At 37.7% G+C, this 14348-nt stretch overlaps 1 protein-coding gene across 7 annotated transcripts in view; it reads left to right on the forward strand.

The window, feature by feature from the left end:
• The window catches only part of MTHFD2L (methylenetetrahydrofolate dehydrogenase (NADP+ dependent) 2 like), a 92631-nt gene that overhangs the window by 747 nt on the left and 77536 nt on the right, over nucleotides 1-14348 (forward strand). For 6 of the 7 annotated variants that reach the window (XM_081129236.1, XM_081129234.1, XM_081129237.1 and 3 more), the window contains exons 2-3: nucleotides 10242-10426; nucleotides 11047-11169. In XM_081129236.1, coding sequence (XP_080985362.1) covers nucleotides 10242-10426; nucleotides 11047-11169 — 308 coding nt within the window. Of the gene's footprint in view, nucleotides 1-1703; nucleotides 2445-10241; nucleotides 10427-11046; nucleotides 11170-14348 lie in introns of those variants that run through there. The other variant, XM_081129240.1, reaches the window with a different exon arrangement.

Here is a 14348-nt window from a genome sequence, read left to right on the forward strand (position 1 = left end):
GTGGCGCTCCCTGCACGCGAGGCCCGGGAGCTGAGAGGGTGCGTCCCCTGTCGGGGCTGCGCTCGCCCCGGGGCTGGAATGGCGCTCCCTGCACGCGAGGCCGGGGGCTGGAGTGGCGCTCCCTGCACGCGAGGCCGGGGGCTGGAGTGGCGCTCCCTGCACGCGAGGCCCGGGGCTGGAGTGGCGCTCCCTGCACGCGAGGCCCGGGAGCTGAGAGGGTGCGTCCCCTGTCGGGGCTGCGCTCGCCCCGGGGCTGGAATGGCGCTCCCTGCACGCGAGGCCGGGGCTGCAATGGCGCTCCCTGGAGGCGAGGCCCGGGAGCTGAGAGGGTGCGTCCCCTGTCGGGGCTCCCAGCAGCGCCGCCTTCACTGCAGCTTTCACGGCGCCAGAGGTGGTGTCTTCTTAAAGATTTTCATTTTCTTACGCTCACGTGTCCGCTGACTTCACGTGGCCTTGGCGCCGCCACTGCTTTCCCGGGGGTTCCGCAGTAGCGGCCCCTGGGGCGGGCAGTCTCGGCAGCCTCCCCCGCTGCCGCTGCCCCACGCGTGCTGCTGTCGCGTCCGCGGCCCCCAGCAGGACGTGAGCCCTGCTCCGAGCACGGGGCCGGGCCTCCCGAGGCCTTGAGAAAGCCGGGCCCAGGGACCCCCGGCTCAGGCACCTGCTCGAAGCACGACCGGGCCCCCAGGACTTGGGGGGCAGCGCGTGCTGGGGCCCAGCGGGCGCCTGACGGTCGGTCTGTGCCCTTGTTGTTCAGCGCGACACCTGCAGGAAAGTACCGACCAGTACCGGGGAAATGTAGCTACTGCTAATTTAATTTAAATTGATCGAGTCCCCATTGTGTGCATTTGGACCTAAGTCTTGCGTAATAAATAACATTTGTGTCCTGCAGGGTTTACCTGGAACGTAGTTTCTAGTGACTAGGTCTTCCACAAGACTGAGAACGGACTTAGAGCTCTGGTTTTGTAGGCTCTGCTAGTGTCTGGAAGAATTTGCCAGTTGTTTGGAATTACCAACTTTATTACCTAGGAAAAGGAGATTCTGTAGAAGTCTATTTGTATTGTAGAATTGAAGGAATTATCTACTGTAGTTATTTTATCTATTTAGATTTTTTTTTTTTTTAATTTTAGTGTTTTAGGGCTTCTTTCCAGGGTAAGGATAACTTTTTTCAAATTGTACACGTTGATTAATTTCTCTTTATCAGCTTGATGTAAACAGCCTTGTCACCCTGTCTCTCCATGGGCATTGAATGGGAGTCCCAGTAGTTACAACCCAAGTATTTGGTGGTCGCCACTTGATTTGTACAGATGTGCCCCCACACACATGGATAATTCAGATCTTTTAAAATTATATTTCATGGTTTTTTTATCATTTAAAATAGTTGAGTGTAATACTTTTGGAAAGTTATCCTTAATATAGGTAAGAACTGTCACTTTCAACCCAGCTGCTTTCAGCCCCATTTGATGCAGAAAATACTTGTATGAAAATAAATAACATTTTTGATAGTTTTTATTTTTTTTAAGGCAGCATCTTATCCTAATTAAGTTAGGATAGGATGGTGTTTTTGATATCCTCTTGGCACTGAATACCATATATGAAGGTGAGGATGGCTGTGAGGTTGAGAAACACCTATGGACTGGTGGGTTCTGGTGGGGAGGAATTCGGACAGTGTGTTGATGCTTATTGGTGTCTCTCTTCTCTTCTAGGACCAGCAGAGAGAAGAGATTCCATCTGCCAGAGGCCACCACTGTCTGCCTCCCCACTTGTCCCCATCCTCAGTCATCACTTTTTTAACGTATAGTGACACATTAGTTGTCCAGTGCTTCATAGTGAATGTGGTCTAAAGCTGACATCATTCCTATTGACTTGAAGTTTGAACCTTAGTGCTATTCGTACTGAAAAGTGTCTTTGAGTGTGACAAATTCTCCACCAAAAGATACTGACGAAAGATACTGATTGAGCACCAGTTTCTCAGTTATACAGAGCCTTAAATGAAAGATGAAAATATATTTTTGATTTTTTATAATATTTTTGACTAATTAGATACCTGTAATAATAGAATATGTAAATACTGTTTTAGTGGAGGTTTTTTTTTTTTTTGACAACTGAAATTTCAAATAATAATGTTTGACAGAATATGAAAGTTACAAAATCCTGATGTATCATTTAACATTTTTCTCTCAGTGGTTTTCCCTTTAAGATTTTCAGTGTGTTTCCTACCCGCTATTTACACATGAGAAATTAGATCTTACTAGTTGAAAGAAAATATATTTAATACCAAAGAAATGACTAAGCTCTTCTATTTGTTGCAGCTTATTGTTTCTTAAAATGAATTACCTAAACAACCAAAAGATAAAAATAAAAATTTTTGGTGATTAAATTTTTTCTATTTTGCCTTGCTGTGTATGAGTTTACGTGTAAAATGGCTTTGGGTTATAAACATCACATGAGTCTGGGCCAGTGCTTTTCAATATATGGAGCTGGGCAGCAACCTATCCCATCTGAAGGGAAGGTCACACATAGACCTTTTACATTAATGTCTTGTTCAAAGCAGATTTGCAGGTAATCTGCGACAGGGACTGTCCCAAATCCTGCTTTAGATTATCCTACCTGAACTCATTTTCAGTAACTAAATGGGTATCCCATCCCAAGTGTTCATTCCACATTCCATGTTTATCCTGATGCTCAGTTATTCCTAAAATCATTAATTTGGCAGATATTTTTTTCCCCTCCTCCTGCTATGATTGATTCCTTTTAGCATTTGTAAAATTTTGTGTATTGGCCTACAGTTCTTTATGGAAGCCTCACCTTCCTTTATGTCTCACTGCCAGTGGCTTTAGAATTTTTGCAGCTAGGCTGACATTTTAAAAAACCTATATTTTGGACTTAATACAATACACTGGTTTGTATTATTTAAATATTAATGTCATAAAGTGGGTAGTTGAATTTAATATTTTAAAACCAAGTTTTATCATGAAGGCTGTTAATTTTTTTCTGATTCTTCCCTTTGGTACTTATTCAATATTTCTGTTCTTTAGAAGAATTACTTCATTAAAGATCCTTTTATCCTCATGTGAGATTGGAGGGACCCACACTTTATTTAGGATCATTACTAAAGTTGGTTTTCCACAGACTGATTTCAACCAAGATAGAGTTAGTCCCAATGACTAGCAAAGATAGTTTCTAGAAGTCATATTTTGTTTTGCTGGCAAATACGATAGTGTGATTTTCCCATCTTAATGCTTTACCTATTCTAATGAAAATGAGATATGATAGCTATCTGGCTACAATTTTGATTTCTCAGCAGTTCTTATGCCATTTTCAATTTAGAACTTAAATTTTTCACCATTTAGTGTCTTATATCTTAGTTTTATGTCTGTGTCCCAGCAGTTCAGAGATAATATGTTCTAAGGTAGTGTGTCCAAAATTAAGTTTTCTGATTAAAATGGATCAATAAGATGCAAAACAGAAACTAATATTAATCTCAGATTTTGTAACTCAATCATGGGTTTAATAATTAGCAATTTCTTTAATGACCTGAATATTTGTCTATCAAATGCTTTCAAGTTATATTATCTTTTAATGTTAATACCTTGATGGGATGTTAAAAACAGCAGGGAAAAAACACACTAATAATCTTCCCTGGTCCCATACTCTCATGGAATTCCATGGAGCTCAGTGAAGATTTATAAAAATAGTTTGGCTTAGAAATGATTAAGTTGTGGAGGGAGGTTTAAGGAGATAGAATCTTGGGTGAAATTTGAACTGTCAATGAGTGGGATAAATTACTGATTAGGTATAAATGAAATGTGCTATTAAGAAGTGCAAGTTGGACCAGAAGAAAACAAAAACATACCTAAAAGATAGAAAACTTTGTGGTCAGAGCAGAATACAATCCAAATCTAAATTAGTTTCAAAGAACTGCGAGTTGACTATTATCCAAAAAGTCTTATCCAGCTGCTGCACTTAACATTACACCATACACATTTTCTCTGTTGCCATTGTTTTGCTTAATATTTTATTGGCTGTATCATATTACATTAAGTCAGTTGTGCATAACTTAACCTAGTCATCTTGCTATTGTTCAGTGTCTAGTCCTGGGAACATATGAAATAATTTACTCTCAGATTCAGGCCTCTTCTTGTCAATATCATACCAACCAGGTTTGTTCACTTAATGATCTGAACTCACTGTAGGTATAATTATTCCCATTAATGAGTATCCCGAGAACTAAAAGACTGTGCAAAGATTCATATTTCTGAAGTGGGGCGCATACACACACACACACACACACACACACACACACACACACACGGTTTAAAACACATGCCCCCCTTGCCCTTTTGGCTAGTTATGATTAACTCTGCAAGGAATATCATCTTGCCTTTAAGTAATCTAATTGTGTTGTTGAAAAGTAAATTCTTATTAATATTTAATGATCCCTTACTCTGTTAAGCACTTTGCTGAGATTTTTCATGTACAGTGTATTCTTTAAGCTTCACAACAACTGAAGGAAGTAGATACTATTATTATTCCCAGTTAACAGCTTGAGAAATTGAGGTTTAGAGAAAGTAAATAATTTGTCCAAGTTACAAAATTAAATAACAGAATCATACATAATGAGAGGAACTTGCTTTACTTTTTATTGATTTCCAAAAGTATAATTTCTGATAAAATTACTTCAAGGTGTAAAGTATTTAGAATATGAAATGAAATGTTTTTAAAAGGTCAGAAACTTGATATTCCTAACTATTCATTTACTTTAAAAACCCTCATTTACATGTTCTATGTGTATTTTGCCCTGGTTCCCTTGGGCAAATATAATATTTCTATTATATTGTTAGTTCCAACTCAAAATCTCCAAATTGTGCCCTAAGATACAAAGCAGTTAAACTATGTTAGGCCCTGAAGAGAAATTTGACTTGCGTATGATTGTATTAGGCTTTTTCATAAAAGAGTTCTCATAAAACTATTGCAGCTCTAAAGCTGTGGTTGAAAATGAGATTGAAACCTAGATGCAGAAGCAAGATGCCAAGTATTCAAATTGAATACATTGTTAATCTTGGGTAGATTTTGGTATTTTACTATTTTGTGAAAGAGTATTTTGATATACAAGAAAAGTCATGATTTTTTCCTGTATCCTACTTTGCTTTTGTTAATGAAACACTTCATTTAGTTCTAATAACCATAGATTAGTTTGGCTACAGTTTATTTTCTGGGAAGTACAGGTAAATAAACAAGCTCATAGAAACAACACTAAATGCTGATGGCTTTCTGGTCCCATTTTGCTCCTGGTTACCTGAATCTGTCTCCATCTGTTACTTAACAAAAACTTGGAGAGAGCCATTTTTGCAAATCAGCCAATCTGCTTTTAGCCAAGTCTTTTATATAATAAGGTCAACAAAGAACATTCCCGTTATATAGATGAGGAAATTGCATGCCTTTGAGCACAGTTAAGTGACTTGCCCAACCTCATAACTGCTAATGGTGCATGAGGGCTGACACTCAGGACTTGTGGCTTGGGGTGAGTAATTAATACTGCCCTAGGCTGCCCTGCTACTCCTCTCCCCCACCCCCATGATTTATTGCTTCCTAAGGAACCCACAGATAGTGCTAGCCCAGCGATGTGGGGAGAATAAAGTACTGAAAGAGTTAGCTCCTTGTCCTGCCTTCTTTGGGGGTTATTTGCAACATTTCTGCCTTTTCAGGAAATGTCACCTGAGCAAGTAATGATATGGTTCATTGTGTGAAAGCTATCTAAAGGGTCAACTTCACTGCGTGTTTGTTGTCTATCTAATGGCAATGCGACGATGATTTTCTGACCAAACCAGCACATTCTTTTAAGACTAAACAGAGACATTAAGTAAAACAAATTTAGAATATGTATTTGACTAACAAATATATTAGTGGACCTATAAAAGAGTTCTATTCAAAGCTGTTTTCCAAATTAACATTTTAAAAGGTAACTAGTTTTTATTCTTATACATTAAGACAATTAAAAATTTTAATATATATTTATTTAATGTTTGGTTAATTGTGTGAATATTAATTTTTAACGTGGAATTCCTGGTACATATTCACTTACTTGAATCCGTTTCTTAGCTGTATCTTCCTTTAATACCTGGATACTGATAATTTTCAGAAAAAAATTTTATGCTTAATTTAAAAATTAAATTCACTTTTTTAAGTTACAAATTACACTTTTTTTTTGGACAGTATTTTTAGTTTTAAAAGTACTTTCTCTACAGATGCTAAAACACCTGGTAAGCTCAGAGGAAAACTGCTAAATGGAACAGTCTCAATCTAGTTTTTTTCATATTTAAATGTGAAGATATTTCAGTCTAAATATTTTCATGGGCAATATCTTTGTGTCTCCTTTTAGAGGACCTTTCTTTGACAAGTATCTAAGATAAAGTCACCAAGTCAGTTCCAATTTATGATGTTAAACATATTTTGTTATATTTAGATGCGGTAAAATTATAGGCCTCAATTCTATTACATTACAGAATACAAATTTATTGAGAGGGAAAAATAGGAATTCTGTCAAAAGGTTCTTCCCACAAACTGGAACATTTTAAATTGGGATTATAGATACATTTGTTTACTAAGGCTGCCATAAGCAAAGTCCCACAACCTAGAAGGCTTAAAACAACAGACATATATCCTCATACTTTCGAAGCTGAAAGTCCAAAATCAAGGTATCAGCAGAGCCATGCTCTCCTAACCTCTTATTGCTGACAATCTTTGGTTTTCCTTGGTTTATAGCTGCAGAACTCCAGTCTCCGCCTCTAGTCACATGCCCATCTTCCCTCTGGGTCTTCACATGGACATATCCATACAATTATGGATGGGTCAGCTGCTACTGAAAATGCTCAAAGTCCCCATTTATAATTGGGTGGCAATCTTACAGATACTACTTATAAACACCAGCTAATTCAGGCTATATCATGTCAGCTATAATTAGCAAGCTAACTTAGCATCTTAGTGCTATAAAGTGAAGTGAGCACTGTCATTCTCTTAGACCCCAACATACAGACCTCAGTCAAGTTTAATCTGTGTAATGTCTCTTGGGAAGCCAGGAATCAATTTATGCCATTGTCAGCTCTGACATGCTCTTTGTAGTTTCTAGGCCATAACTCTACTGGATTATTTTCAGAGATTGCCTATTTCACAGTAGCCTATGAACAAATTATTCTTTTGAACAGAATCAACTGTAAGACATGTTAGCAGCAGAGCTACTGTTCATATGCTGTAAAATGCAACATGGAGATCAAGTGGTTTTGTGTTTTAAAATGTGTGTTCTTTACTGTGTGAGTGAATTTCAGTATATTAGCATATAATACTGCTTCTATAATGGAGTATTTTACCCTAACTGAATATTACTGACACAGTTTAACTTACGGAAAATATTTATTGTTTAGCTATTTTTTAGAAATGAACCATAAAACTTCTAGAAGGAAACACTGGAGAAAACCTCTGTGACCCTGAGTTAGGCAAATATTCCTTATACCCAACACCAAAGCCACGATCCATAAAAAGAAAATCAATTGAAATACATTAAAATTCAGAACTGATATTTCAAAGACACAGTTAAGAGAATGAAAAGGCAAAGCACATACTGGGAGAAGATATTTCAAATGACATAGGACTTGAATCTAGGATATATAAAGCATTCTCAAAACTTCAATAGTAAGGAAACAACCTGTTAAACAATGGGCAAAAAGTTAAATTACACAGTTCAACAAAGAGGTTGGGCAGATGATAAATAAGCACTGAAAAGATGCTTAACATCGTGATTCACTGTAGGAATGCAAATTAAGAGCACGATGAGATGCCAACATAAAGGCAGCAGTCTGTCTAAGGTAAAAGACTGACCGTACCAAGTGATGGCAAGAATGCGGAGCTACTGGAACTCTCATGCTGCTTGTAGAAATGTCAAATTCTGTAACCACTTATATATATAGCAGGTCGCCAGTTTCTTAAAAGTTTAGACATATACCTACCATATGTTTCAGCCATTCTACTTAAGGTATTTGTGCAAGAGAAATGAAAGCATATGTGTATACAACGACTTGTATGTGAATGTTCCTAACAGCTTTATCTGTCATGACTACAAACTGGAAAGAACCCAAATATCCATCAACAACTGAATGGATAAACAAATTTTTAGGTATCCATACAATGGAAAACTACTCAGCAATAAAAAGAAATGACCTATTGATACATGCAACAACATTAATGAACCTTAATTATGCTGAGTGAAAATGGCTAGATAAAAAGGAGTGTGTAGTGCATAATTTCATTTTTATAAAATTCGTGATGATACAAACTAATATACAGTGAGAGAAGGCAGATCAGTGGTTGTGTGGTGATGGATGGGGCACGTGGCAGGGACATACAGAATGGTGGGATCACAAAGGGGTACCAGGAAACTTTTGGGGGTGATGGATATGCTCATTTTCTTGTGGTGATGGTTTCCCAGGTATGTACATATATTAAAACATCAAATTGTACACATTAAATGTGTATAGTTTATTGTATGCCGTAAAGCTATTATTACACTTCAATAAAGCTATTATTAATTTAGGACAGTGGAGCAAGTGTGATACACTGAATTTTCCATGAACTTCCATGTTTGAAAGCTATTAAATTTTTTAGTGAAAAGTCAACAAAATTAAAATCAAAGAACAGTTTACTTATAATTATAATGTCTAGTTTTAATTGTATTGTCTAACCAGTTTATTCACTTAGTTAATTATTTACCCAGGATTATGATTATTATTAAAATGTACTTTTGTGTTGAAGAAGTGGTTTTCAAACACGGTTATGCACAAGAATACTGGTGGAAACTTGCTAGATATGCAGATTCCCAGGCTTCACCCTCTAGGGATTGTGAATTGTGGGTGTGGTCTTGGGATCTGGGAATCTGCAAGTTCAGCCAGCTTCCCAGGCAATTTTAATGTTATCTATCCATAGACCGCATTTTGGAATCACTTCTCAGCAGAGCAATGTTTACATCAAAATTGTCTGAACTTGGATGAGCACTGTGGACCACTGGGGCCAGACTGAAATGGAGTATTCTTGGTCTGGTTCTGCCTGTATGTCCTCCAACCTGTTAGAGAAGGCAGCCGACTTATTTGGAAGCGGCAGCAAGTTTGCACTTTGTGTGTTGGCTGACATTCATGCTGCCCACACTTGCTAGAAAGTAAAGAGTCTACAGGGACTGGAAAGAATTAAGGTGCTATAAGCGTTTCCCTTCCTCTCCTGCTTCCTCCTGCTCTCCTCCTTCTTCATAGTACTCACTGGCCTGCACTTGGCATTTTATGTAACAGTCATGGCAGCAGGGAGAAGGAGCCGTCTTATACTTGATCAGATACCTTTAAGAAATAAACTCACAGTCAGAGTAACAGTTTATCACTTGTAAGTTTGACATCATGGTGAGCTGGCAAGCCTTCCAAGAAAGCATTTATTTGTGCCTTTTCAGAGATAGATTTATGTCGTTTATCAAAGCATAGCATCTTTTACCTTCTTAAGTACTTATATAAACTGCCAGGGAGTAATGTTCTGTGCAAAATTTTTTCATTAGAAATGGTGCCATGGTATGGGGAACAACTGGGCCATCTGCTTACCGACCTGGTTCCCACAGTAATCAGTGACAAGCGTGGCAAGACTGTCGGCTATTGTCCTAAGACTGTGAAATAAAATTTCTCCTTGAATAAGTTAAAAGAGTTTTGTAGTACAGAGCTCATGATTTCAGGGCCTTGTATAGGGTAACAAAGAGTGAACAGCCTAGCCTTAGGGTCACAAGACTGTGGGGTCACATGCAACGTGGCACGAGGCTTTGAAGATGGGTATCAGTTTTAACTAGACCATGCTGATCTGCCTCTTCTGAAAAAATAGCAGAGCTTTCAATAGAGCCAATATTATAGTCCAGATCTTGAGTATGTGGTTTGATGATAAGAACATATGTATGATAGTAATAAAGAAATGTATACTATAGATAGATTATAATGTAGATCTAAAACTAAAAAGCAGAATTAGAATCTTTCACAAAATTAATTATAAATATATTTATGAACCTGAAGAACTGGGTGTCAGATACACTTGAAAAAATAAATCAAATTTTGGATGCTCACTGGGAGATTCATAGGCGTGTTAGTCACAGTCACCCTTGTATCTTAAACACACGTTGTTGAATGTTCTTTATTGTGTCAGTCCTACATTTATTCTTTTGTTCTCCACAGACACGATGCCATTGTTATCTCAGGAACTGAAATGGCCAAACAAATCCAGAAAGAAATACAGCAGGGTGTGGAGTCCTGGATCTCCCTTGGGAACAGAAGACCTCACCTCAGTATCGTGTTAGTGGGTGATAACCCAGCAAGCCACACCTATGTCAGGAAGAAGATCCGAGCCGCCTCCGCTGTAGGTGCGGGTAGTTCAGGTGTACTTGTTCCTGAAGGATGTTCCTGGGTTTACTTAGAAGGATAATAATAATTACGAATGATAATTGTCAAATAAGTGTTACTTGAATAACATTTATTATGATAGATTTTTTTAGTTACCAACACATATGTTCACTTCTTACTCCTTTAAGTTTTTTATGGACTCAATTCTGCGTGCTTTCAGATGCTATGGCGAGATGTGAGAGGAAAACTTTACACTTAAAGGGCCCATTTTTATTACATTTGCTTTAATGAGATAATACATCTGGCCAGTTCACTTTGTCAAATGTGGTCTGTGGTGGCAGTGGTGCTATTGTTATTTTTACTATATTCAAATTCACTGATAGTAGCTTATCACAAATAAGTGCAATTTGGCTTATAGGATACTGGGCCAAAGAATGCATGTGAATCATGAGAAAACATCTGTTTGTTACTCTTTGAGAAATCCCTTCTGATGATGCTTAGGACATCATTTCTGTAGAAGGGCCTTTCCTTCCTGTGGGACAGGAGCAGAGAAAACCAGTTACACACCGTGTAAGACAGTATTAATAAAAAGAACACATCTTTGTTAGTCAGGTGACTGCCTGTGCTTATTTCCTTCTAGGTATCTGTAGTGAGGTCATTCTAAAACCTAAGGATGTTTCTCAGGAAGAGCTTCTGGATATAACTGACCAACTGAACATGGACCCAAGAGTCAGTGGCATATTAGTTCAGTTGCCGCTGCCAGGTACTTAATGCTTTTCTGTATGTCTGGTGTGGTTAGGAGCAAGGGCATCTTTCAGCATTATGTCATGACACTGCAAGTACTTTATAGAATTTGTCCAGAGGGATCCAGCTATTATACTAGCATGTGATAGGGGACAATTTCTGAATGACTTATGCTTACAGTGACTGAGAATTGTGAAAGAACAATTTAGACATTGACAATACGTGCAGTCCTTGCCTTGCACAGTGCTGCCACACCATAAAGGTGACTGTGTAAACTGAAACCAGGCAAAGTGATCTTAATCAAGGGCAAAATTAACGATTAACCTTTAAAATGTTCTCTCAAAACATTATAAACTTCCTTACTGTGGTTTATAAATGTATACAGAAATGAAAAAATAGTAAAACTAATATTTATTTAGTACACTATAATTTAAAACATGAAAATTTTGAGAATTTAAGTATTTTATTTCTTTGCAAAAAACTTGTCAATAGGAGTTGGAACACAGCTTGCCTTCTTCTCATCAAATAACTTACAATATGGAGCAAACATCTTTTCTGTGTCCTGGTGACTTGAACTTTCGTCTTTCTTTCTAAGTTTGGATCAGCTTTGATTTTGTACTTTGCACTTTCAAAGTTGTGGAATATCTCTGTCTTTAAAGTGAAGTTTTATGCGGTGTCACTTCCTCTGGGACACTGTCATTCTTTTTGTCACAATAACTTTCCTCACTGATATCGATAAGTTCACCTCTGAATTCTTGTGACTGCCTGAGCTATATTGCTTCTAGGGGCACAGTGTCCACATTCTAGAGTCACCTCTTTCTTGTACAACCCATTTACATTCAATTAGCATCCTCCCGAAGGGACTTTAGCTTGTTTTTTACATTCATAGTTCTTCACTTCACTTCATGCTGGCCTAGGTTTTGCTTATCTTTGCTTGGCTGTCACCATTTTCAGATCTAGTCACATCCCATTTCAGTTTCAGCAACAGCATATTTTGTCTCTTTGCTGTACTCTTCTTGTCATAGGCTAATTCCCTCGGTTGATTATGCACTTTTGGGAGACGTCATGTGGATTTACACTTGGAGACAAGGAGGCAGTGTGCTTTGTTGTCTGTGTTTGAACTGAATACAAATGTGCAGTGGCCAATCATGGACTTTGAAAGAAGTGCCACTTTGGTCACTGCTCTTGATTCCACATCTATTATTTACATAGGGATTGATAGACCAAAGAGCCAGCGGCTCTTATATAATACAGTTAATAGACCATGATAACTGACATTTGAACTGTGTTGTTGGAGCGCTGGTATTATTTTACTAGTGTGGCTCTGAAATTTGTGCATTTTTCAACTGAGTGAAGCAAGGACTGCTGATATGGTGTGGGTTACTGTAGTTTTGTGCAGGTTTGCATTCTTCTGTAAGTTTTGACTTGCAGAAAATAAAAGATGTATGATTCTTTGCCTGGGACCTTTATATGCTATAAATATTTTAATTTCTCCAACAATATAACTTAATATCTTAGTATGTTATAACTTCTGTGCTGATTAAATTACACCAAAAATTCTTTTCTAATTCTGATTCCAAAATGGCTGCATTTAAAAAATCATAAAGTTGGAAAGGATCTAAGAAGTCATCAGGTGATCAAGGTTTCCCCCTGAGAAAATTAAGATAATACTATGGATTTATCATGTTAAAATTAGTATAATAATTCATCCTTTGCTCTTAGAACTAGAAAGAAATTCAACACATATAACACCTTTATTTCACATTATAGGAAACCAAGGTCTAGAAAATATCAGGGGTTTAATAACATCACAAATCTGTCCAAAAAATCTTGGCAATGGGTTCAAACCCGATTGTTTGACTCATGCCAAAAAAAGAAAAACAAACTTTTTATTTTGTACTGTGCATGTATTTGCCAAGCAATCTATTTATAGTTTGCAGTTTATGACATTTCCTCCATTTGCATTTGTGCTACATTCAAATAGTTATACAAGAGGTTACAAATTTGCAAATAACAACATTAGATTTAGTCTGTCTTAAAAAATTAAATTTCTAGCTGTGGAAATTTTACTCCTTTGTGGGCAATATTCCTCAATTGGTTAATTTGTTAGCAATACCACTAGATGGCACTGGTGATCTATCTGTACTAAAATCAATTGCTTGAGCCCTGTTGGTTTTAGAGGGTGAGAAACAGAGTCAGAGAGACCAAGGTGGTAACAAATATCTGGATGCTCTTAGAAAGGACAGTTTTCAATTAGCTGAAAAGCTAATAATATACAAAGTAATAGTGGCTAACATTTATTGCATTAAGCAGTTATGTCTCAGGCCACTGCATTTATTAATTTATTAAATCCTCACAATAATCTTGTGAGGTTGGAGCTTTTATTAAGCACATTTTATTGATAAGGGATTTGAGGCACCGAGAGGTTAAGTAACTTTCCCTGAGGTGACAGAGCCGTTAAGTAATTGCCCTGGGATGTGAATCCTTTTGGACTGGTCACTCACGGCATTACCTTAGGCCATTTTGGTAGCACCCTCACCAGCCTATCAGTGTTGGCTAGTGAATAATGTGTGCTTATGTTGCAGGTACTCCTCTGTACGGGTTATTTTATTTAATCTCCAAAAGCCTTATGAGTAGGAATTATCTTCTTCATTTCACAGATGAGGATACTGAAACACAGAGGTTAAATGAATTTCCAATATTACATGCTAGTAAATGGTAGAGCCAGGACCCAGATTCAGGCAGCCTGATTCCAGAGCCTGCCTTTTTAACCTTTAGTAACCTATGTTATGCTGACTCTGAACATTATAAGCACATATGTTTCAAGCATTCACATTCAGGTTCCTAGTGCATGTAACTACCATCTCAACTAGAATCATCTCAGTGATATTCCATCTGTTCTATCTGCTTTCTAGCCTTGCACCCTATATTTTTATGGCTTTGTCCTGCTCAATAATGATATTTCTGTCATTATTCATAATTTCTTTTTGGTAACAGTGAGAGTAAAGACAGGTATTAAATATACTATTCCTCCTGAAGTGGCCTGTGTTTTATTTGCGTAATCATATAGTGAATGGTATGTTCTTGCTAGCAGAAGATACCATTTAGCTATGGATATATACAGTCTGAGTTTGTAATCTGGCCTTCTGATTTACTGACTGTTATTTATCTGACAAATCACTTTTTTTCCTCATTGTA

Source organism: Miniopterus schreibersii (assembly GCF_964146895.1).
Source record: "Miniopterus schreibersii genome assembly, chromosome: 1".
In the NCBI taxonomy this organism is placed as follows: Eukaryota; Metazoa; Chordata; class Mammalia; order Chiroptera; family Miniopteridae; genus Miniopterus; species Miniopterus schreibersii.